Source organism: Chaetura pelagica, unplaced genomic scaffold (assembly GCF_000747805.2).
Source record: "Chaetura pelagica isolate M959 unplaced genomic scaffold, ChaPel_1.0 scaffold70, whole genome shotgun sequence".
In the NCBI taxonomy this organism is placed as follows: domain Eukaryota; kingdom Metazoa; phylum Chordata; class Aves; order Apodiformes; family Apodidae; genus Chaetura; species Chaetura pelagica.
In genome coordinates, this window is record NW_009952265.1 from 4,019,607 (window position 1) to 4,046,529 (window position 26,923).

Below are 26,923 nucleotides of genomic sequence, written 5' to 3' on the forward strand. Positions count from 1 at the left end.
TTCCCCTTCTTAATAGCATTCTACAAATAAGAGGTGTTCTTTACTGGACCTGGTGACAGTTCAGGCTTATCAACCATTCATTAAGGTGCAGAGCACAGAGATAAGATGAGGGTCTTACTACCATTACTAGTTAATGAAAGATTTTATGTTTTGCAAGACATTTAATTCAGTTTACAAATTGGCTTCTGTTGTTAATGTGAATGAATCCTTTGTAGAGTGTTCAATTGATTTCAGGTCATTTTGCATCATCTTCCTAGATTATCAAATTGTTGGATGGAAAACGGTCTCAAACTGTAGGAATTTTAATATCCAGTTTGCACCTGGAGATGAAGGATATTCAACAAGGTAAGTGTTCCTTAGATTTAATGTATCGTGTTTGCATAGATATTTACTCATAGCCCCCTTCAGTGATTTTAATACATTACAGAATGTGCTTTGAACATAGTCCCCTTTAAGATATCCAAAGAATTCTTCTTCCAGTATATTCCAGCATATGTAAAAGTTTCACCTAAATAATCAGAATTAAATTTCGGTACAACTCCTGTACATTTTCAGTTCACGTGTCACTTTCAGTACAGTTTTTTCTCAAAACTGTTTCATATTCCTCCCTCTTCAGTTCCCTTCTTTTTCTAAAGTGAATCTTCCAATGGCAACAATTAAATTGAAGGGCTTACATATAAATTTTTTGGGCTTCAGATGTGCAGTTGTTATTTGTTGAGTGTTTACATTTTTCTTCATTAGCGGCATGAAACACACATCCCAAACTGATGCAGCTACCATGTAGGAATCAGAAAGATGGTTGCTGGAAACCATTTTTCAAAGCCATAAATATAATAAATATAAGTATAAATTCCATTACTGGTAGAAATTATCTGAGTTTTCCTATACAGCTGTAGAGAAATACAGATTTTTCAGAACACTGGGGTAATTCAGGTTCTGCTTATGTTCTGGATTTAAAATATACTGTTTAAGGATATTGTTTATTTCTTTTTCACATTAAAGAAAGGAAAATATTCACCATTTAAAACAACTGCTGGAAGAATTCAAGTTGATGTCTCCTTCTTTCTATTGTTTTCCCTCCATCACATGCAAATAGTGGGTAGGGTGTTGAGATGCTGCTGGCATTGATTATTACTAATTTCAGAAGAGCCTTTGAGCATCTAGCACTTTAAAAGCACAAAGACTTACAGATGTCTCATGGGATGGAGGGAAACAACAAAAAGAAGGAATAACTTTATTCCTGCCAGTATTGTGTGAAAGGTATCAGAATGAGATGGAAAAAACCTGCTATTTCTAAAGGTCTGAATAATTTACTGGCAGGAATTACAGCAGCATAGGGTAGAATAGCAGCTGTATTATAAAAACTGGGTATTACCCTTAAGTATCTTCAGAAATGTTTTATTGACTTCTTATTTTCCGTGCCATGATGTTCTACTAAAATAAAACATCTCTCTCTCTCTCTTTCTCTCTATCTATCAGTTGTTTGCTATACTTCTATAGCTTTAGAAATCCTCTGGCAAATTTACACCACATTTAAGAGGAAAGAGTAAGTCATATGTCTGGCTATGTATGCTCTAGCATTTTAGCTTGACTAAAGGGTACACTTTGCAATCAAATCTACCACTTGTCCTCTTTGCTGTGTTTGCATTGCAGAGCAGTGTAGAGCAGTCTCAGAGTGCACAAACATCTCTCAGAATTAAACTAAACGAGAAGATGCTCTATTGGAGCATGCCAACAGTCCCCACCTATAGCAGGTTTTTTATTTCCTAAGATCAGACAAAGGGAAAGTTAAAACTCCCTGAAATGTGTGTACTGTGAACATTGGGTCCTCCATACCAGCTGTTGCTGTTTATAAAGCCATTTCTAAAGACTCTATTTGCAGTTGTACTCATAGCTAATGTAGACCTACAAATTTAATGAAAATTAGAGTGTTGGTAGAAGAGAGACACCAAAACAAGTGCTGTCACTAAAGGAAAGTTTATAACTCATCACCCTGTGAGTGAGATATCTGAGATAGCAGATGACTGGCCTGTCACCTCATGCTGCTCAAGGCAGCAATAGAATTTGCTGCTTTTTCCTTATGGAACCAGCTAGGAGATGCAAAGGGGATTTGGGAATACTGTTACTAGAACTTTTTTTTTTAAATATATTTTACAAAGCAGGATGAGTGACTGATCAACATCTGTTTTCAGAGACTATGTTGGGAAAAAAAGCAGTTTACCAGACTTAGGGAAAATATCTCTCCTGTAGAGGGGATCTGTAGAAATGCATCCTACAATGAAGACAACAGTAGAATGATGCTTGTTTCTCTTTTTTAATTATATGTTTATCCAGTAGTGTTTTTAATTTAAATCTGTGTGCAGTCCTGCCTACCGGCAGAAAAATTCTTTGAAGACCTCTATAGTCAAAATACTGGATGAAAAAAGGTCACAATAAGCTAAGTAGCTCATGACAATACCTAACCAAAAAAGTACTTGAACATTGGCTTTTTTCCTTTCTTTTTTAACAAAGTGAAATTACAATGAGCTGCCTCTAAGAAACATGACAATTAAGCACTCATCCCTTGTTTAAGCCAATTTCCACTGCATAATTCAGTATGTGAAAGACAGGGAAAAGTTAATGATCTTTGTCAGCTTGCAGAAGAGAATGAAGAAAATTTTTTTAAAGGTATCTGATTTTATTTTAAGTTTTTCTGACCACATTTGTTCAAAAGCCATGTGCAAATTAATTTACTATGTATAGTGTGCTGGTTACTGTGTCATAAGTAGCAGTTACAGAAATACTGATCTAGAAAAACTACCCTCAAGTGATCTGCCCTATGCATACAGATGTATACAAAATTGTAGAGAAGACGAAACAAGAGCAATCTCAAGAAAGATTACACTGTTTTTTTAATATAGTGTGAGATTTCTGCATCTGTAGGATTACCTTATAAAATTCAATAGCTTCACAGAATATTCTATAGATAGTTCAGCAGTACAAAACAAGCAAGTAACTATACTATATCTGGCACCCAGATGTTTCACTTTGCATTTGATAATGAGCCAGCTGCCACACTTCAGGAAGGGAATCTCCCACACGTTTGTTTGAGAGAGTGAAGTTCATCCTTTTCAGATAAATATAAATTCTTGCTGTATCTGAGTACTCTGAGTAGCTTCCCATGAGCTACCAATATCTTTTTTCAAGAGTAAACTGGCAAAATTTTGGGGTATTCCTGATTAAAAAAAACTTTTGTTACAGAAAATGGGATGTAGATGAAAAGGTTATGCCTATGTCCAAAGGAATGATTCTCCCAAATCTCTACCTCCATAGTTCCAAAATTTTTCCACTAAAATTATGGGGCACCAGAAATTCTACTTCTTTACATTGCTGGAGTTCAGTGTCTAATACTTCCTATTTCCATCAGGATGCATTAACTGGACAGACTCTGGTGCTGGTTTATTTACTTTGGGACCAAATCTATGAGATGTGATAGATCACATCAAATGTACACTTCATAGCTTACTGCACTCTTTGTGGCAATGAAGTGCCATATTACTCCAGGCAGAACAGCTGCAGGCTTTGCTAGAATATATACCAAGGAAAGAGTAAGACTGGAGCGTGCAACACTGACAGAACTTAGCCAAATGAGGAAGGGGAGAATCTGGAGCTGATCCTTGGCATTGAGGCTATTTCTAATGTTGAAGTAGGTTTTTAAGCAATTAAAAATAAGGTATGAAGTTCTATTTATTGAATCAGAGTTACACTGGCCAACCTGTAGTAGGGCTCCTATTAAGTTTATTGTGCATTTGAAACACATTTGTGTTCACCAACAATGTAAATTGTCTATGCAGAGGCACATTAAGCTTTGAAAGTGTTAAAGAAATGTATGTGATCACACTTAGATCTCTTAGAATGGGCCTTTTTAAAAAGCCTAGATCATCCCATCTGCTTTTCTAGATTCACCTACATTGGGTTTCTTTTGGTTGCTCCTCAAACGTGGAATATATTTTTATTACAGTGTCACATTAACAATACTCTGATGGTGGGCAATGCAAAGATCATGCCACTCTGCATCAGATTAGTTTGCATGGCATTGCAGGAGGGGACCAAGTTTCTAGGAGGAAGACAGTTATAATGCTGTTGTGCAGTGTCAGTTAAACAGTTGAAAAGTGTTTGATTGATCTTCTCGAACTTTGTGATTTACCCTCCGCTGTCCACACACTGGAGTAAATTGGAAGAATGTGAAAGGACATTAACTCACCCAGACTGATGATCAGTCCAATAATAATTTGATTTTATATTATGTTTCTAATCATCCTAGGATTTCTGTGTGGTCTTCCTCTAATGAGTGGCCATGGAAGTTATATAAAGGTTGCATTCTCTTGGTGCAACTTGTGGTTTATAGCACATCTAAACTTCAGAACTGTACCGTTGTTAACCAGGAACTTGTCTTGGCATCTGAAAGACTGTGTTTTAGATTTGTAAGGCAAACTACTCGAAAGCAACCCTAATCTGCAGATTTTAGTATGCTCAGAATTTCTGAATCCCAGTTTGTGTTTTAACTATATCATGCAGCACAAATAGCTTCACAGTTCTTTATTATGTTTTGGAAATAATTCTAGATAAAGATAAATGCCTTGTAATATTTCTTACTTGCACTATGTGAAAAGAGTTTAATTAGGGTTTCAACAAATATATTTTGTAGGATGGAAGTATATATTATAGAGTTTTAAAAACTGGTGTTCCAAAATTGTGTGACTTTTCCACCTACACAAAATATTGTATGCATTTTATATATACACTCTGCATTATGCATGAAATATAGAGAAAGCTGCATGCCCATCTCAGAAGCTGGGAAACCATTTTCTTCAAGTTATTTTCTTTTTTCCGGAAAATTCATAACATATGTTTTGGTGAATCTGTCCTGGGCATCCAGCCTGATGTGGGTAGGTTAACATTAGTGCCAAAGTCTTTTGCTCATGAGTTCTTGCAGGAGTTGAGCTTGCTTAGTCAATGATGCTTCTTTGTAATGTATATTTTTAATGTTTTTTATGTTGCAAGATAGTTAAATACTGGAGAGAACCTTTAAGAAAGTTTAGAGTTTATCAATTTCTCAGAAGTAAACAAGAATGATTTCGATAATTTCAGCAGTTTTGCCACCTAGGGATTTGTATTTAAAAATAATGGTAATTTTCTAATTGACTAGATCAATCACAATTTAATTTAAATTTCCCAGTGATTAACTTCATATTCCTATGAATTAAGCTTTACTCAGCAGAATGTACTACATAAAACAATGAAGTATAATATATGTAATATATATGTAATATATATGTAATATATATACAAATAAATGTACCTTTGGCAATAACTTTTTAATTTAAATAACGTATTTCTGTTTTATCATTAGGGAGCAGTTAAGGTGGTTTCTTCATATTTCATAATTTAATTGTCACATTAAGTGGTTTGATAATTCTGAGTATATGTAAGCTCTGTCAGCACGACTTAAGTCCTGACTTAACCAGAATGTGTTTAGTAGGAATTAGACTCTATATCAGAGTCAGCCTTAAGACCAGTGGTATTTAAGAGAAGAAAAGTGTTTTTTTCATATTTTCATATTTAAGTTCTACAGTTGTGTGTGGCCTGCACACCGTATGCTCTAAATTCCCAGCTTTTCTTTGTTTTGCATTTTTTAAATGATAAAAAAAAATAATCTGTGCAGTAGGGAATCTTTTCTTTTTACAGTCAGATTCTTTTTTTTTTTTTTTTTTTTTTTTTAAGTGAATCTGTTAAAAACCTTTGGTACAAGTTTATGTTCAGAGCAATACTCTTAGTATGTGAAATGTATTTGGCAAGTATTTTTATGTGTGCCTGTTAGTTTGAATGCGTGATGCTGATCTGTTTTTTGTCCTAGCTGACGGTTATTATATCCTAATGGGTGCAACCCTGCACTAATGATCCTTGTGTATATAAATTCTTCTTGTTGTGAGCAGACACCATAGGCCACATAAAAATGTTTGCCTCAATTTCCCTGCAAAAAAGGATCTCAGAAACCAGACTTGGCCAAGTAACAGATTTTTTAAAGGTAGAGGAACCCAATAAAATTACCAGCTTTTCACAGCATGAGTCTACTTCCTTTCGACATATTGTGAGGTGTAGGTGAAATATTCAAACTGAACTGACAGTGTAAGGAAGACAGCTAACTAGAAAGCAAGATAAAAGTAAAAACCACCAATGATGATTGATATTATAATAGCTATTAATTGTTTTGAAGCCTCTTTTGTAGATTTATGATACTTCACATACATTACTTGCACTTTTGTGAGTTTTGTTGTAATGAGGTTTACTGCAGTAAAGTATCAAAGTTAAATTGATTGTATCAGGAAGAGTGTTGTGAAAAAAGTATCAACGATTTTATTAATTTAAATAATATTAATATACATATGACTTAAACTAGGTTTTATTTTTCACAGAAAAATTAAGAAATTTTTGTTCCTTGTAACTGAGTAAGAAGTCAAATAATTAGTTTCTTTGATCTAGTGTAATGGGGGTGTTTCTGCTGCCCCAATTCAAGTTAATGTGCACAATGTACTGTGAATCTATTGCACATATTTTAAGAAAAATATGAAGAATACTTAGACACCTGTGAATTGGGGATTTCTCCCAGCTTTTAAAAATCAGTGCTTATTTTTTTAAACATGGGCTAGTCTTCATAATTTTACATGTTTTTGTCTTCTGCTCCAAATATGTATGGCAATGAGTTTGATCAGTTTAAAGGGAAAAAAAGACATGACAAAGATATTAAGATACAGAAAGATTAAAAAAATAGTCTGTGTGGAATTTGGCAGTACTTGTGACTCTTTGGAAATCTGTCTCTCCATACATTAGCATGCTAAGATGTCCAGCTATCACTGAATGGAGTAATATGGCTAGGATTTTAACTGCAGCCTGTCTTCATGGAAATAGCCATTAACAGTAGGACAGGTTGTATAACAAGTAAGTCAGAAAATATTTTCATGGTGATTTTATACAATCACATATTTGTCCAAAAGAGAAAATAAATAATATTAATGTATCTTAACACTGATTATTATTAATTATGTTAAAAGTATGTGTATTTATCAAATTATATTTTAGTAGTTTAATCTCAAACATTTTTTTCTTTGGCATGTAACTTCAAAACCATGTTCATTTCTTAGAACAGGTCTTGGGTACAGAAACATGGGTAAGAGAAGACAGCAATAAAAAACACTTGGTGATTTTGGGCCCTTTTTTGTGACACATATCTAAATGGCATTCCAGTTAGATGTACAAATCTTGATATTCTTATTAAGGTGTTACTATTTTCAATCTACTTACCTTCTTTGTAATAGTTCTATAACTAAAAATAAAATCTACTGTAATCTACTGTAAAATCTACTGTTACTTAGTTTGTATTTCTAGTTCAAAATACTTCCAGTAAGTTGCTTTTTAGATAACTCTGGACAAATAAATTTCTCCTGGTAAGCAGATTTCAGAATATTCCAAAACAGGATAAAAGTTAAATCATAAGGGGGAAGTTTTTTAACTCAATATGCATATTTTTAAATCTTAACCATTAAATATATTGGACTGTGAAAACAATTTTCAAATTATTTTTCTAATCTCTTTGGTTCTTTCAAAATTTCACTGGATAATACAGAAGATAATGCAATTCATGGAACTGTCATGCAAGAGCCAACAGATCATTTAATAGATTCAACACTTAATGATTTTTCTTTAAACAAAGATTTTTGTCTAGCTCAATTATTCTGGCTTTATATTTGGTTACACTCTTGAGCTTTTTTTGCATCTTTCAAATGGGACAAAGATAGTTTGAGATATTGCTTTTTTCACTGATACTGTCTTACTTCGTATAATTCTTTACTTCTAACCAAGGTGTAATGTCAACAGATGGAATCATAATTGACAGGCAAAATTTTAAAGCATTCTAAACATCATTGGACCTTTTAATAAAATTAATTAGCCTGCCACAGAGAAAATTTACTAGCCTGCTGGTTAATTTCACAATGTAAAATCATGGGGTAGGTGGAAGAGCAGGCAAAAGCTTATTACTTTTAAATAATTATTTAAAGATGTGTGCCTTACCCCTTTCAAACATGTACTGCAAACGCAGCAAGAGCTTTTAAAATCTTGTAAATTCACAAGTAATCAGCTTTCCTTTAAATAAATATAACACAGTTGAAATTAAAAGTTACCAGGTAGTATCTAATGATGAGTCATTGGTTATGTGGGAAATCGATAGTGGCCTTAAGCTTGATTCTTTTGAGATTAATGTTCCCAGTAATATCTAACATAAGTCAAGAGTTCAGAAATTGTGCCCAGTCCTATTATGAATTTGATGAAATGCTGGTTTCAGAAAGATTAAACATCTGAAGATGTTTCTATTCCATTATGCATCTCTCTGGAATTTAACATTAAGGAACATTAGAAAGCACTGTGAACCATTCCTATTTACTTTTCAGAGGAATCCCAATACATTGCCTAATCAGTAATGGAATCCTCAAATGTTGAAAACAACTGATGTTGTGTATTCCAAACGTTGTAACATTCAGAACTAAGAGAGGAAACTTTTGGAGACTTTTCATTTTGGGTAATGAGGTGTAATTAATCACTGAAAAGTGTACTTCAGGTGTCTCTGTCATGTTTAAAGGTATTCATCTTGAAATTCTCACGTGGGTATTTTTCTAGTGGATAAAGTGAACTCAAACTGAGCTGCTTTATGAAGATACTGTAAAGAATCTGTAGAACAATCTGTTGTGCTTGCAAGTTTGCAACTTGCAAATCTTGCAAGATTTTCTACCTTTCTACTTTCCAAGATTGCTAGCCTCAAGACAAGCAGATCTCCCTGTTTCCATATTTCCCTGATCTTCCATGCATGCAGGGAGACCTAAATACCCTAACTCCCAATTTCTTCCCATCCAGTCTTCTAAGCTACCACAGAATCTTTGCTCTTTGTTGTCTGTTATTTCCACTCAAGTGGAAAAAGAGAATCTATGGATCATGGAAGGAGGGGCTGGCACTTGGAAGGAATATAGGACTTTTGTCAGAGGATATAGGGAGGCAATAAGGAAAGCTAAGGCCTCCTTGGAACTAAACCTTGCCAGAAAGGTCAAAGACAAGTGAAAGGGCTTCTTCAAATACACTTCAGATAGAACTAACACTAGAGACAATATAGGCTTGTTGCTGAATGAGGTGGGTGCCCTGGTGACAGAGGATATAAAGAAGGCAGAGATACTGATGCCTTCTTTGCCTCTGTCTTTACTGCTGCAGACTCTCCCAGGAGCCCCAGATCCCTAAAGCCCCAGAAGAAGTCAGGATGATGGAGGAGTTTGCTTTGGTAGATGAGGATTGGGTTAGGGATCAGTTAAGCAATCTGAACATCCATAAATCAATCAGTCCGGATGGAATGCACCCGTGGGTGCTGAGGGAACTAGGGAGGTCATTGCTAGGCCACTGTCCATCATCTTTGGTAAGTCATGGGCAACAGGAGAGGTGCCTGAGGACTGGAGGATAGCAAATGTCACTCCAGTCTACAAGAGGGGCAAGAAGGAGGACCCGGGTAACTATAGACCGGTCAGCCTCACCTCCATCCCTGGAAAGGTGATGGAACAACTTGTTCTTGTCACTATCTCCAGGCACATCAAGGACATGGGGGTCATCAAGAGCAGTCAACATGGTTTTATCAAGGGTAAATCATGTTTGACTAACCTCATAGCCTTCTATGAGGAAATTACTAGGTGGATAGATGATGGTAGAGCGGTAGATGTGGTTTATCTTGATTTCAGTAAAGCATTTGACACCGTCTCCCACAGCATCCTTGTAGAAAAGTTGATCAGGTATGGGTTTGGTGACCAGGAAGTGAGGTGGATTAGGAACTGGTTGAAAGGAAGGAGTCAGAGAGTTGTAGTCAATGGGGTAGAATCTGGTTGGAGGTGTGTTACTAGTGGAGTCCCACAAGGGTCGGTGCTGGGACCGGTGTTGTTCAACATCTTCATCAACGACCTGGATGAGGGTATAGAATGTACCCTCAGCAAGTTTGCTGATGACACTAAGCTGGGAGGAGTGGCTGACACACCAGAAGGCTGTGCTGCCATTCAGAGAGACTTAGATAGGTTGGAGAGTTGGGCGGGGAGAAACATGATGAAATTCAACAAGGGGAAGTGCAGAGTTTTACATTTGGGGAAGAACAACACCATGTCCCAGTACAGGTTGGGGGCTGAACTGCTGGAGAGTAGTGTAGGTGAAAGAGACCTGGGGGTCCTGGTAGACAGGAGGATGACCATGAGCCAGCAATGTGCCCTTGTGGCCAAGAAGGCCAATGGCATCCTGGGGTGTATTAGAAAGGGTGTGGTTAGTAGGTCAAGAGAGGTTCTCCTCCCCCTCTATTCTGCATTGGTGAGGCCACATCTGGAGTATTGTGTCCAGTTCTGGGCCCCTCAGTTCAAGAAGGACAGGGAACTGCTTGAAAGAGTCCAGCGCAGAGCTACTAAGATGATTAAGGGAGTGGAACATCTCCCTTATGAGGAAAGGCTGAGGGAGCTGGGTCTCTTTAGCTTGGAGAAAAGGAGACTGAGGGGTGACCTCATCAATGTTTACAAATATGTAAAGAGTGAGTGTCAAGAGGATGGAGCCAGGCTCTTCTCAATGATGTCCAATGATAGGAGAAGGGGCAACTTGTGCAAACTGGAGCATAGGAGGTTCCATGTAAACATAAGGACAAACTTTTTCACTGTGAGGGTGACAGAGCCCTGGAACAGGCTGCCCAGAGAGGTTGTGGAGTCTCCTTCTCTGGAGACATTCAAAACCCGCCTGGATGTGTTCCTGTGTGAGCTGCTGTGGGTGACCCTCCTCTGGCAGGGGAGTTGAACTAGATGATCTTTTGAGGTCCCTTCCAACACCTAACATTCTGTGATTCTATGATTGTTCTCATGTTCTGCATGGCCAGCTGCACAATCAGCTGAGTACCTGGAAAGTCATATATTTGATTGCTGAGTATGCTGGAGAGGAAAATTGGTGAAAATTCCTGTCTCCTGAGGCAGAGGTAAATTAATTGTGACTTGAAGTCAGAATAAAAAAATTGCTGAAAATAATATTAACTGAAGACAGGTATGTCCTTTAGCTAGGTCAGATTTCTTTAGTACATTTCTCAAGCAAAAAAATTGAACTCTTTGAGTGTGTGTTCTATCCAGCATCTAATTTTTTATTGTATTCTATACAGCTATACTGTGTGTTGATGACTCTGTGGTAGATCTGGAAACACTGGAAGCACTATATGAAAATGTAAGTAAGCTGGGGTAAAGCTTCAGTTAATTACCATACTATTTTAGACACAGAATAAGTAAAGTTTAATTTTATGTTGTCATTTTAGACTAAAAAAAATTATATAGAAAAGTCTTTAGCAAATTCACCAGTAATAAAATAGGTCTACCCATTTAATAATTGTTACTTGCAGACAAACAGGTAAATCAGTAATTTTTTAATTAGTTATTGATTACTTTATTTTAATTCTCTCAGAGAGCACAGAAGGATGAGCTGGAGAAAATCAAGCAATACTATCAGACTTCAAAAGAAGATGAACTGAAGCTTCTGGATAAACCAGAACAGTAAGATTATATTTTGTAACATTTTATCATTATAGATATATAAAATTGCTGATATGTTAAAAAGGATCCTGACACATAATTTTTGCTTCCTAATTTTTAAAGTCTTTTGTGCATTTCAAGGCATGATATAAACTTTGCTTCTATCACATAACTTTTTTCAGACAATGCAGATTTTACTGTGTCACCTTGGACAACCAGAAGTGACAAAATATGTAGCCTTTAATCAATAAAAAATTGTGTTCACATTCATAAAAGGCTTATCTTTCGCTTAGAGCTTTTAGGGCTAAATTAATGTCATAAAGCAGAGCCAGACTGATTTTGCTTGTTGATTATTTGAAAGAGCTACAGAAACAAGGAGTTTGGTGGCACAATTTAGCCTGGCCGGGATGATTGGAGGCCTACAGGGCTGATTCCACAGTTCATCCTGTGACTGTTGTGGGCAGTGACAACTGTTAAGATGAAAAACTTAAATGTTGCTCCATCTGTTGTAATAAACCTTAGAGCAGCGTGAAAATTAGAATCCACAAACAGAATGGTAATCCTCTGTTTTATTTTAGTGTATACATTTTATCAGATTTTGGCCTGCCAGCAGTGGTTGTCTTCTGCTACTTTGCTAGTTTTCTCTTTGTACTTCCATTCTTTGTAATCATAGTGCATTTTCCTGCCCTGAGGTCTCTCTGCCATCTTGCTTCATTTTCCTTCTTGTCTGTTTTTGTCCTTTCTGATGTCTTTGCTCTAAGAATGGGCAGAGGGAGGAAGTACTGAAGCAACAAAGATAGTATATGATTGGTTAATGTCAGAAGTATTACATTTTCATACCTTTTTTTCCCATTCAAATGTTAGTGGTGAAAAGTATAATTTGTTTTCTCTTCCTCCTAATTCAAGGCAGCTAAGTACTCATTTGTGACTGTCCACTAGGGAATAGTTTAGTGTTGGGAGATGAAGCTATCACACTTAGTCTTGATTAAGAGTGGCTGTCATTCTTGAGTGAGACTTAAGATGATAAATATCTGTAAAGTGTGTATACTTGCTTGTTGTTGCATCCCATATCCAGGGCTTTCATTGCATTTGCTTGGGGCAGAAGAATACATTGTGTGAGTAGTTGATGTTTTCCAGAGCTTGAATCTGTTTGCCTGTATGTCTGAGTGAAATAAATATTAGCGCATTTTGTGTTCTGTAGAATGCAAGTCTTGTGTAGATCTGGAGTTGGAAAAGGTTGTCTGGTTTTGTAAATTATAGTGAACAGAAGCTGATATTAATTAAACACAAAGTTGGATTTATGGTATCATTTTTCCATAATTAAAAGTAAATAAATGTATATAAATCAGTTATGCCTGATCATTCAGAGTGTAAAAGCAGTGTCAGTGACAAAGCTACTTTCTATCAATAATTACTTTTTGTGTTCTCTCTGCAAGTCTTAATTATCCCATTTTTACCCTATTATTAAACTACATAGATTAAAAAAACTAACTTTAAAAAATGCTGCCTCAAGGGAGAAACAATTTGCTGAGGATAGAGATTTATTCTATTTGAGCTTCAGAATAATGTGCTTTCTGAAAACTCAGTAGATCAGGTGCTGCTGGTTTTGTTGTCCGAGTCAGCCTCTGAGAACGTAAATGCAGAACTGGAGATTGCTGGAACTGTACTATACATATTACCTCCTTAAAAGTTTAAAGACAGAGAAGTGCTAAATTTGTATATGCGATACTTGCTACAGGGCATAAGCCTTATGTATTTTCTTTAATGAGTATCAGAACAGAAGTGCGAACTAAGCCACTTATGAAATGGTTGCAAATACCAGCAATAAGCATTAATATAATGAAGCCACTGACATAAATTCACTGACATCTAAAAGAAACCACCATTTTTAAATGTTTGATTTACCAGACAAATAGAAAGCTTTAGTGGTATCACTGATGCTCTCCTGCACAAGTGATTTTTATTTGTTTTGCTGGCATGTTACATTTGCCATTGTTGGCACAAATTTAAGTATGACAGCAACATGACAATACCCCTCTAAATTATGCTTCATGGTAATACTTGTTAAAATGCTAATATTCATAACACAATAAAGATTTATCTGCCCAATTGGCCACAGTCTGGGGCTTTGCTAGCAAGATACAGATACTTTAGCTAGTTTCCTAAAAGACCCTTTTAATTGTAATGTAATCTTTGTGGAGTCCTCTCTACTGTAAAAGAAATACTAATTAAGGAAATAGTAGCAAAGTACAGTGCTGAACTTCTCTGTTTTGTGTGTAGTTGGAATTAAGGAAATAGTGAACTGTTGACAACTGCTGACCAAGTAATGCTGTTTGCTTCTCCTTGAAGTCCAGTTTCCTTTGACTTCACTTTAGATCTTGCTGACTTACTTAGAAGCTTGCAGGTTTAGATACACCTTCAAATGTGGCTAAGTGTGAACTGATCAATGGTTTACCTCCATAGAATCAGCCTTTGTCTCTCTTCTGGAGGAATGTTCCGTTATACTAAAATGATGGTTATATGCCTGTCTTGAAACTACTCTCAAGTCTTTTACTACAAGGTTCTGGTAGGATAAAAGAGTTCTCAAGTAAATGCATTTTTATTTACATTTTCTGCAGGAGAGTAGTAAAATGGACCTCACAGAGATGAACAACAATATTTCTGTGTTTATTTTAGGCCATAACAAGCATAGCAATGAGAAATCTATTAGCAATCTCTGTTACAGTAATGTCATTGTTACTTTAAGTCAACTGTTCTTTTCTCAGACTGAAATGGCAAAAATGACTGAGCTAAGAATATTTTTTGTCTTCAAAAGTTTTATCCACCTGAATTGGTTGTTTATCTTTGATAACCACAGATTCATGCCATGAATTTGTATTTAGTAACTACATTTGTAGTCACTAACATTCCTTCTTGTGACAGATTTCGGTTACATGTTTTCTGACTGGATATTTACATTGAATACTTTGAATTCCAAAATCTGGAGATATTTTCTTTTTATGCTAATGCTCTTTTAATGGTCGGCACAATTATATTTGTATTCCAATGACCAGCAGTGTTGCCTTTTCAAGAGATGGCAAGAATATGTGTCATTTGACTTTTAAAATTTAAACTTGTAAAATCTGTGTATGTTAGAACTTTAGTGAAACAGTTTGGGTTTTTCTTTCTTTTGTTTCTCTCACAGAGTGCAAAGTATCCTCTTTTTTTTTTTTCCTGGCAATACCATTCATTCCCAATAGGAAGCATTTTTATTAATACCAGCTTGGCATTTCTTTTTTCCCACTGCTTAAGTGTAAGAGCCAGGCTGGTCCTCCCCAGTCCTTCTCTCCTAATACATTGTTTCATCAGGCAAGACAGGAAAAGAAGGAAAAAAAAATTACATTCCCATTAAAACATAGTAATTCACATCATCCACAGGTGGATGTTGCTGATTTTTTATACAGTCACTATATATTCGGCAAAGCATTGCATGCATGAGAGTTTTATAAAGCAGATTTGAAGATACTGATAGTATTTATTATGAAAAAAATATTTTGGAGAAATCAGATGCATTGGCTTAAACAATTAAAATAAAATTAATAAGAATTCAAGCTAATTTTGGCTCGCAAAATTTCCCATAATTCAATGAGGTAAAAAAATCTTTACAGCATCTCTTTGAGGGGGTTCTAAGAATATCTGCAGACAGATTAGAGGAATCTTTCTAAAGTGATACTGGCACAAAAGACAGCTTGTTTCTGGATTTTGAGAAAGCATGTGTATCACTGAAATCCTAGACTCAAAACCCACAAAGCAAATTATGCAAACCCTGTTATTATAAGAAATGGTAAAGCTTCTTGTATTATTTAGCCAAGCTCTTACATTTTGAACTGAAGAAAAGAGAGTAATTACTCATGCCTTTGGGATGCTTTCATTTTGTGATATCCGAACTGGAGTTGTTAAATATGTTTCTATTTATTTTTATTTATCCAAGAGCTAAAGTAAGAAAGCTGGAATAGACTCATGAGAAAGGTATATATATGAGGACAGATAAAGAGCAGATAAAAAGTCAGTAACTGCTGTACAGTGATTGAAGAGAGGTATAATCTGCAAGTATTTTAGAGCTAAATACACGACTAGGTGCCTTACCGTAAAACATGCTGAATAACTGGATGTGTGGTAGAAATTAGTAAATGAAAACTGAGGCTGAGCATCAGAAGAAATTGCTTGGCAGATGTTTTATATTATGAAATAACCTTGTATGAATATATTGAGTTCCGTATTGCTGGGCACATTTTTAAGGGAAACAAAACACAGAAATGAAAACAGTAAATAAATAGTGTTTCTCTAACTCTTTCCATTTATTGTTATTTTCCTTTTTTTTTTTTTTTTAATTTTTATCTAGGTTTATGATTTTTCTATTTGTTACTATGCAGCTGTGAAAATGGATAAAGACACTAATGGAATAACAATTAATACCTTGCCTTTTTCTTAATATTATTTATTTATACATTGAGCATAAAGAATATAAAATTTAAAAATTCTGTCAGATTTGATTCAAAGTAGGAAAGATTGCATATATATTTCATGAGACTACAGATTTAATCTATTATGTACCCCAAATATAAGAAATATAAAGATTAATTAATACTTTATTTTCCACAGATTTTTATATGAGTTATCTCAGATCCCCAACTTCACAGAACGAGCTCAGTGTATTATCTTCCAGTCAGTTTTCTCTGAAGGAATATCAGCAGTGCATCGGAAAGTTGACATCATAACTCGTGTTTCTAAGGTATGTCCTAGTGAAAGCGAAGTAAAAATATATTTTAGAGTATTGTTTTGTGTTGGTTATTTTGTTTGTTTGTTTGGGTTTTTTTGCATTGTGTTGAACCTTAAGCCTGATTATCAGCTCTTCAGGAAAATAAAAGTATTTTAATTTTTTTAGCTGCTTGTAAGAACAAAAGGAGGAGGAAAGAGGGAAGGTTTGCTGTTTGTCATGAATTACACTCTACATAGGAACATTTCTTTTTGAATGGCAGATTTTTATTACTTTACATGTTAATTAGAGTAGTAGGTAATACTTTTATTGCATGTCACTGTTGATGCCATCAGTGGTAGATACCTATCACGTTCATTAGCTTATTACTTTCCCCTGGTATCTATACATTGCTATTAAACCAAACACAGCAGATTTTTTAGTACCTGACAAAGCTTTATCTAAGATTTCTATACTATAAGTGACTAAAGACAGGATTTTGAAATTGCAACATATAGCATATGAAAAGTAGAATGAGATAAGAATTAACAGAGAAACTAAATGGTGACCTAATTGTATAACATCATGGCTGGGACTGTATTTAATTATTTAATCTTTTTTTCCAATTTGAAGATTAGCTTATGATTAGCTTTGCTGCCAAAGTCCCCCCGAGCTATCCCGCTCGGATTTCTTTGCATATTCTAACAGTAAAAATAGTTACTTAGTGTTTGCTTTCCAAAAGAGATATAAATAAGGAAACCATTTTGTATGAGATAAGGAAAGTGGTGTTGCCCTCAGTTTACTTATGAGGAGCTCACAATTGATATAGCCAATGCACAGTGTAAGGCTACATTGTTAAAAATGAGGCCCATGGTCCAAGATTCTCAGTTGACAAGATTTGTATGTAAATGAAAATAATTTATTAGTTTTCCACTGTGTTTCTAGATTTCTTTTCTGTTTTGAAACATAGCAATTTAGTCTTTAGCCCTGGTATATCCATTAAGTGTGGATCCAGAAAGGTGGATCTGCAGAGCACCAGAACCAATGAGCAGCAGATTGAATATGACAGTCTGAGCCTAACCTAGTGACAGCAAAACGAGCACATCTCCATTTGACTGTGTAGTATGCTAACTCATGATAAACCACTTCGTCTGTAAGATTTTTAAAGGCTGCTAAGAATATTTAGCAATCTTCCATTAATCTTTTTGTCATCTACATAATATGTGATGCCATGTAATTTCCTTCACATGTTTTAAGTTAAATGTAGTATCTTGGGAGATATAGCTTAATAAATGCTTCTCTTAAAAGTGATTCTTGTACTAGTTTTAGCTTCCAGTCCCTACAGGGGTAAAGAAAGACAAGAAACAAAATCTCTTGAAAAAATAAAATAATAACAGCTTTTTTATATTAGTGATTGGAATTTTTGTGCCAACAGAAGTTACAAACTAGTATCCATCTTCCAGGCGTTGCTGAACATGACAAGTGTAAAGGAAATTTTAGGTTTGATTCTGGCTTTTGGAAATTACATGAATGGCGGGAATAGGACCCGAGGTCAAGCTGATGGATTTGGTTTGGAAATACTCCCCAAACTAAAGGATGTCAAAAGCAGAGTAAGTACTCATGTTGAATTAAAGATAATTTTTCTCAAGTGATCATTTTGTTCCCTCATCTATCAGTAGTTAATATTTTCTTATTTCTTACCACTCTTTCTTGAAAGAGTTAGGCACTTTGTACCATTTTTTTGCTTTTTTTCTCCCATCTGGGACCAGAGCTATTCACTATATCCATCAACAACCTGGATGAGGGAACAGAGGACACTGTCAGCAAGTTTGCTGATGACACAAACTGAGAGGAGTGGCAGACACATTAGAAGACTGTGCTGCCATTCAGCAAGACCGAGACAGGCTGGAGAGTTGGGCAGGGAGAAATTTAATGAAATACAACAAGAGCAAGTGTAGAGCCTTGCATCTCAACTCCCTATACCAGCATAAATTTGGGACCAACCTGTTGAAGAGCAGCATAGGAGAAAGGGACCTGGGGGTCCTGGTGGACAGGAGGATGACAATGAGCCAGCAATGTGCCCTAGTGACCAAGAAGGCCAATGGCATTCTGGGGTGTACTAGAAGGGCTGTGGTTAGTAGGTTAAGAGAGGTACTCATCCCCCTCTACTCTGCCCTGGTGAGGCCACATCTGGAATATTGGGTCCGGTTCTGGGCCCCTCAGTTCAAGAAGGACAGGGAACTGCTTCAAAGAGTCCAAGGCAGAGCCACAAAGATGATGGAGTGGAACGTCTCCCTTATGAGGAAAGGCTGAGGGAGCTGGGTCTCTTTAGCTTGGAGAAGAGGAGACTGAGGGGTGACCTCATCAATGTTTATAAATATGTAAAGGGTGAGTGTCAGGAGGATGGAGCCAGACTCTTCTCAGTGATGTCCAATGATAGGAGAAGGGGCAACTTGTGCAAACTGGAGCATAGGAGGTTCCATGTAAACATAAGGACAAACTTTTTCACTGTGAGGGTGACAGAGCCCTGGAACAGGCTGCCCAGAGAGGTTGTGGAGTCTCCTTCTCTGGAGACATTCAAAACCTGCCTGGATGCATTCCTGTGTGAGCTAGGTGATCTTTTGAGGTCCCTTCCAACCCCTAACGTTCTGTGATTCTATATAAGTTTCCACCTCCTGCTCATGTGTGTATTTCCATAATCTCCAGATTCTTCTACACAGTACTACTAGGATAATTTCTTATGTGAGAACTTCTGTGTGTCTCTTACTAGTAAGGAGTTAATTACAGTAGGTTACTGAGAAGTGAGAGAGCACAGACTACTGAAATCTTCTCCAGTAAATGTCCCCATTGGTTTTCTTACCTGCAACTTGAGGTAGCTCTACATGAGTAGAAATTTTTTAAAAGTCAGGTTTAAAAACAAGGTATCAGTAAAGGTTCAGCATAGCACGTACACTGAGGTATTATATGTAAAGATTATAAATATATAGTATACAGAGTTTTAATCCTCTTCAAAAAGATGTGTCATACCCAACAACATATTTTCAGTCTTTTTTTTTTTTTGTAATTAAATGGGTGTAGGCCATGAATTCTGAATGGCATGCACGAGAAGATGCTCATAGATGGCTGTAAATGATTTTGGGAAAAAATGAGAACCACTAGCGCATTTTTGATTAGTCATGCTGCGATCAAAGTCAGGCTCAAACAAAATCTGGGTACCTTTTGAGATGAGGTTATTTTGTTCCTTATTTCAGTAGGGCAGAGGAGAAGGTGCTAGATAATATAGGCAATGGAAACACTACTCAAAGTCGTTCTCTGCCAAAGCATACCTAGAAACCACGTGGATATACGAAGCAGCAAAGAATAAAAGGTATTTTCTGCTGATGCTGGTAGAGATTTGGAGGGTGATAAAAACACCTGTTTTTTCATGTTCTTCTGTTTTCCTACATGAAGTTCTGTCTTGACCTATAAGAAAGGCAGATTTTACAATTTTGTGCCTGGTTATGCTTCATGTACATAGGAATGTGTTTGTGAGACAGGCACTGTTAGGAAAGCTGTATGTCTAGGGAGATTTTTATTTTATGTGTGAATATCATCATTAGCAAAATGTGAAAACGTGTTTAATTACTTGTTCACTGAGAAACTACATTAATGAATGTATTTGAGTCCTTTGTCTCCTAAAGACATTGAAGTGATGGAATGTGTCCAAAGAAAGGAAAAAAGCTGGTAAAGAGTCTAGAGAACAAGTCTGATGATGAGTGATTGAGGGAATGGGTTTTTTAGCCTGGAGAAAAGGAGGCAGAGGAGAGACCTTATTGCTCTCTACAACCACCTGAAAGGAGGGTGTAGCAAAGTGGAATTTGGTCTCTACTCCCAATTAACAAAGTAATAGGATGAGAGGAAATGGCCTCATGTTGTTCTGATGGGGGTTAGATTGGATAATAGGGAAAATTTCTCCACTGAAAGTGTTTTCAGGCACAGGAACAGGCTGCCCAGGGAAGTGGTTGAGTCTCCATCCCAAAGACTTGTATATGTGGTGCTGAGGGACATGGTGTAGTGGTGGACTTGGCAGTATTAGGTTTATGGTTGGATTCAGTTATCTTAAAGGTCTTTTCCAACCTAAGTGATTCTATGATTCTGTAGTTATAATTCTTGCTTTCCTTTCCACTGCAATGGTTCAGCTGTTCCTTATGAACACTTTTCTTCCAGTGCTATTCCATGGATAAGACACAGTACAAGCTGTAGCTAAACTATAACCAGGCCAAGTTTCCCACTACTCAGGTGTTCATTGGTTAGCCAGCTGCCAGGAAGAAAAATGTAAAACAACTGATGTTTGCCTGACTTTCCTCAGTAGAAGTGCTTACTTTAGTCTTTTCTATCTAATTATAAACCTGTAAGAATGTAATGATTTTAGGGACTTTCCGATCTGGCTGAATATAGCCAGCATGTTCCAAAATCATGAGTTATGAAAAAGACTGACAGAAGTATGATTGCATAAGATTTGTTCCTTAGCAAAACAAACTTAAAAATTACAGTATTTATTGTTTTATGGTAGCCAAAACAAATATATTATTAGTTGACACTAGTCTCCAAAATGCAGAAAAACTCAAAAGTGCCAGCTGCTACAGGCAGACATGCATCCTCAGAGGTAACTGGTAGACCATATATTTAAGGAAAAAGAATTCAGGGTCTTGTATATTTGAACATCAAGATATCCTTCCTATGTCCCTTTTTGAGAACTGCCAGCAAGTAATATTACATCTAGGCAAGCTGAATTCCAGGAGCTAAAGTAAAGAGTCAATCATTATTTCATGTAATAGTCATTTGTTGTCACATGAGCCTAGAAAGTTACATGATATTGAGATTTTTAATTTTTTTTTTAATGTAACTCACCATTTCAAAATCCTAGTGTTTTGTCTTTTGCAAATACTCTTTCAACTAAAGTAATAAGTTTGATGGTTTAGCATGTAGAAAATAAAACAATGGGTGTATTTTACACTGAAATGGCAGTCAAGTGTTCATGAGTCACCTCAGTTCATTTTTGTCACCTAACCAGTCAGCAGTGTCTTGCTATACCATTATAAAAGCAGAGTGGCTCTGTCTGAGTAACAGCAATGACTTTCTTAGTGAAGAATTTTGCTGGTGTATGATATTAATAAAGCATAATGTGCTGCAGGCTCTAATATAGGCAGAGGCAGCTCTGTATAGCAAGTCAGACATTGTTCACATACAAATATTTCTCTTGATAGCTGTCAATATACAATATGAAAACAGATCCAAAAAACTTCAAAGACATTCCAGACATAAGTCCCTATATTATGATTCTTTTATGTTGTTGAATTATACCCTGGAATGTATAAGTTGCAGTTTTACACTTTTCCTTTAGTTTATCTTGCCTATGGTGACCCAATGACATGTAACAACATAAGATTATGGTTTTTACAGTTGTTGTGTGCAGGACTGTGGAAATGGTGATTCTACAAACTGAGTATTAAAATTTGTATTTATGAGGCAACAGGGCATGAAATATGTGTGTTAGGTTCATGCTGTCTGGTTTTATATTTGGAGTAAAATATGAAAAATGTCTGCCTTTTTCAGATCTTCATTCATTATAGTTGAATTGAGAGCAAGGAATAAAGAAATTCAGTTCACCTGAATATACCTGAGGTTACTGTAATATTTTGTTAATATTATATCCAAGAATAATATTGTTAACTAGTATTGCTATTCGAGTTATTATTCTTCAGTAATGCCTCATATTATTAAAGACATGGAAGCTTCTTCTCCCAGTGCATGTTTTCTTGTCTGGTATTAAGAAAAAAAAGAAATTCTAAGTTCTGTGGTGGTATGGTAAAGTCTATGGTATAAAATAATGATTTTGGGGGGGTCAGTAATGCTAGGGATAAAGATGTCGTGAGTCCTATTTCTTACAGCAATTTCAAATAATAATTTATTTATTTTGAAATGAAGCAAATTTTCTCTCACTCGAAACAGTGTTAATCGCACACATTTTTAATATTATATTTATTTTTTCTCCAGGATAGTGGTATTAATCTTGTGGATTATGTCGTCATATATTACCTACGCCATTGTGATAAGGTAAAATATTCATTTGCTGTCTCTGCTTCTCCAAAAGTAGCTTTCTTTAACAGATTGTAAAAGGATTTATCTTTGTTTTTTAAAAACCTCAACACAGTAGCTCTGATGGAAGAATAAAATCAATTTCTCTTGCTTTCTTATAATAGTTGTGAACCTCAGTAAGTCTGAGTTTTGCTATAGGTTTTATAAGCAGACTTGGGAAAATTTTCATTTCCTGTGGAACAGTTGCCTCTGACTGCTGCAATCTGGACGGATGTTCACTCCAGTCCTGTCCTCTTCCATCCTGGTTACTGTAACATTGTAAAGCTTGTTCAGATGTGGTAATAATGGAAGGCAGACACGTTCTCTTTCATGACAGAGTGCAAGGATAGATTGGTGTTTTAAGATAGGTGAGTCAGGGTTGAAGTGGGGTTGAAGTTAGATGTCAAAAATGAGGGAAGAGATGTGGCTGCTCCCTTAAGTGAGTTACATTTATGAGGCTTTTTGATAGATATCAGCAGTGCACAAAGTTTTTTAGTGGAAAAAAATTAATATTGTCTTTTAAATGAAAATGTGATTATTAATTGATTTTAGGTATGTAGTTTCTTATTTTTGAGATTAAGGAGATGCCTTTACCTAATCTTTTAATCTAAGACTAGTGCAGTTTTTCATGGCCCTGTGTCTGATTGAATACAAATAAAATACCATTTATTTTTCCTTTTTTCTTCTTTTTTTCTTTTATTTCTTACGTAAAGATGTTGAATTGACAAGTTAGTAGTGGAGAGTATTATTTCCAGGAGTAAGGCTAAAGTAATTGAAGGCTAAAGTAAGTAAAGACATTTCTCTGCCCAAGGCAGGAGGGTTGGACTACATGATGTTTAGAGGTCCCCTTCCAACCAAACCATTCCATGATCTCTTAACGCTGGAGGATCTGTATGTCAGGAGCCAGCGGAACAGCTCCTGGGGCTGAGCTGTAGAAGAGATAAAAACTAGCAGATATCTAGGTCTGTACTCTCTTTTTTTTTTTTTTTTTTTTTTTTCTTTTTTTTTTTTTTTCTTTAGGAGAGAAATAAAGTAACATTACTTTCACCTAAACATTCATCTTGTAAAAAGCCTCATAACAAAAGCAACTTTGTCTAGCCTGTAACGTTTCTCTGTTCACAGGGAACTGGCATAATTTTTTTTTTTTCCTGTTTTAATAATGCTGAATGCATTCAGTTTTATTTAAATATGTAATATTTCTGCAAACTTTCTACTGCACTGTGATTTTACTTTAGGGAATTTTGTAGAACAAAACAGTTTCAATTTCTGCTAGAGATATTGCTTTGACCCTTGTAAGGTGTTTTGTTTTGTTTCATTCTACTTCTGATTTTTTTTTTCTTGCTGTGCTAAAAAAGATACATGCCTAGGAGTTCCATACACACATTAGTCCATGTGATTCATTTAACTTCCTAAACCTTCAACTGTGTAATTTTGTACTTGTCTGGAGTAACTTATATTTCAGACAATATATAAATATTGATTTCAGTTTATGCTTCTAAAATGTGTGCATATTTAATTAATTGGGAGACTGAAACTACAAACATTTAGAATGGTCAGAATTTCATTTTTAATGGTATATATGTTGTTTTAGCAAGGATAATTTGAAATATTTTGCATTTTCATAGTAGTGTTTCATAGATGATATTTCGAAAAGCCTAATTTATTTCACTGCAAATGCTTTTCATAGTGGCCATTGTTTGTTTGTTTGTTTAGGAAGCAGGAACAGACAGGAGTATTTTTCCTTTACCAGAACCACAGGATTTTTTCCAGGCCTCCCAAGTTAAGTTTGAAGACCTAATAAAAGATTTAAGGAAACTGAAGCGAGATCTAGAAGGTAACTGGGAACTTCCACATTTGTTCTGCTAACAACAAAGTGCCATTTAAAATGTGACCTTTATGAGGTTTTCTTATTGCTAATTAGGTTTATAATGTTGATTCATTTAGAGTTTTTACACTGTGGCACAAATTACTCACATAAATTAGAAAGAAAAAAAAAATTGAACTCATGACTTAATAAAAATGAAAGTAAAAATGCTGAAAAGTAATTTTCCCTTTTACAATCAAAAGGCCCCCAAAGAAACCTTTCTAAAATTTTCTTTAGTTATGTGTGAATTTTCCTCTGACTTCTCCAGAACTGTGTGTTTAACTGTAGATATCTGTTAGTTTCATAACATAAATACTTTCTTCAGTACTTGTATAACAACAATTTAACAGCTACAAGAAAGAGTTGAATACTATTAATGTAGAAATAAAATACAGCTTTTGCCAAGGCACAGAAAAGGGAAATGGAAAGCTCCAGTTCAAAATATTTTCACCCTGGGACATAAAATAAACATTTTAAAATGTTTATTATAAAGACGGGCTCAGAAACCCAACTCATCTATCAATCAAGGTACTGACTGGAAATAAAGTAGGAAAGGTTGCTCTCTAAGTGTTCCTAGCAGTTCCATTTTTATTTTTTGCTACATATGACTTTCTAAAATAAATCCAGCAAATTATGACTGGGTATTTTAAGCCTGTCTTTTTTGTTAAGGGAAAGTTACTACTTTTGCTGAAGCAGTTTTGTGTAGAAAATGTAATTTAGGGAGAGAAACTGTATGAAATCCTATAAAAACTTCTTCATTTACATTTGCCTCTCTACATCAAAATGGAAGAGACTTCTTAGAATTTAAGTTGTGCAAGGTGATTGTTTTTAATTTTTTTCAATGTAAGGAAATAAAAACCTTTATCCTTACAGTTCAAAATTGCTGGATAAGGTCACCACCATCTTTAGGATAGTTTCAAAGGTTAACAGTGGTAGGAAAGTATCAGTTGTTGTTTGTTCGACCCGGGCAAAAGTGAGTGCTCTATCTCCTCTCATCGCTTGGCCCTCTACACCCTTTGGCCTGCCCTCTTTCGGGCTAGTTTGTGCAGAAACATGATCTGTGTTTGATCTTGTACTTTTTCAGAATATAGTCCTGCTATCATGCATCTTAGTCTTGCAGGATCTGCACTGAGGCTGTGACATTCACATCATGTTTGTTCTAAGTTGCAAAGACACAGGCAGAAAGTGGGAAAAGCTATATGCTTAAACTATTAAAATAAAAACTTCAGCTTTGTTGTTATCACTGATTTCTGTTTCCTGCAACAAGTTGTCCTAGGTATTTATAGAAAATCTAGAAAAAATCATTATGTTGAGGTTGTTTTCGTAATTCTTTTTTTCTAAAGATGTATTTAAAATGCAGCCAAACCAATTAACATGTAAAGTTAAATGACAGCAAAGATTTGAAACAAAAAAGGTTGTGGAGATGTTTTCAGATGTTGGTATTTTATCACTCAGAAATATGCAGCAGAATTCTAACAAGCATTCCTGTGAATAGTTTCTCTTATATTTAAACAAAGAAACAATCACTCATATATAAATGGTGTATCTCTGTCAAACATTCCCTTTCAAATCTTGTTCTTCAGATAATGCTGTAGGGTTTTTTTACATCAAAATTTTAATTGAAGAGGCTATAATTTTAACACGTACAACAAAGATTTGATGAGTCTCTGTAGTTTATTGTAGCCATTAAAAAGTTGTGGCTGCTGGCAGAATACCAGTGAAAGTCTAAAGCTGAAACAGATGTAAGTAGCAGAAACCAAGTCCAGAGAAGCGTCGGGCCCAGTTATCCAGACAGGCGCGGCCCTTCAGATGTAAATAATTTGAACAATATTAACTGGGGCTGCCTGTGTTATAGGGTACAATGAATTTATTTCACAGTTAGGTTGGCTAAGGTAGTCTTAAACAGATTACCTTCAAAGTGGGATGAGACAAAGCTAATAAATGAAAAAGAGGTTTTCTTGTGTGGTGTTATGGAATGAACTGATGTTTCTGTCAGAGACTTCTTTTTTTCCTGATATTTCTACAGAATTATTTTTTAAAAAATAATAAAAATAAATCAATATCACCTTTTGTGCCAGAAATGGCAATTTTGATAGACACTTTTCCCAGTAGGTGTAATAGAGTATTTAAAAATACATTTTTACTAATTTATCAAGGTATTAATTTATCTTTCTATCATGGATATTAACATAGGAAAGACTGATTTATCATGAGTGGTATGTCTTAATGGTGTAAACCTCTAGTTTGAAATACCTAGACACTGTGGAACCAAAAGTTCAAATCTAGATGGAGCACAAATCCTTTCATCCTCTTCAGATAAACAGATTGAGTTCCATACAATTTGCTATTTTGAAGTCTTTCAGATTAGACTTTAAAGGGACAGACTAACTCTAGTCTAAAGTAATTAAACTAAAGTTTGGCTCAAAAATTCAAACAAATTTTTTGAGAACCTTAATCCAACAGGTTTTTAACTCATATTCCAGAACAAACTTCGTAATCATGAGCATTTTTTGGTTAAACCAGAATGCTAAACAAAAATATGCATTTAATATAGGCTTTTAAGGGGCAAGAAGTGCAAAAGAATGCAATATTAAATAGTGA

The 26,923-nt window shown here is 35.4% G+C and overlaps 1 protein-coding gene across 1 annotated transcript in view; it reads left to right on the forward strand.

Annotated features, from left to right (window-relative positions):
* Positions 1–26,923, forward strand: part of FMN1 (formin 1) — a 119,893-nt gene that overhangs the window by 56,746 nt on the left and 36,224 nt on the right. The window contains exons 6-12 of the mRNA XM_010007743.1: positions 258–345; positions 11,243–11,304; positions 11,539–11,627; positions 16,248–16,377; positions 17,805–17,951; positions 22,378–22,437; positions 24,172–24,292. Of these exons, the coding sequence (XP_010006045.1) occupies positions 258–345; positions 11,243–11,304; positions 11,539–11,627; positions 16,248–16,377; positions 17,805–17,951; positions 22,378–22,437; positions 24,172–24,292 (697 nt within the window). The remainder of the gene's footprint in view (positions 1–257; positions 346–11,242; positions 11,305–11,538; positions 11,628–16,247; positions 16,378–17,804; positions 17,952–22,377; positions 22,438–24,171; positions 24,293–26,923) is intronic.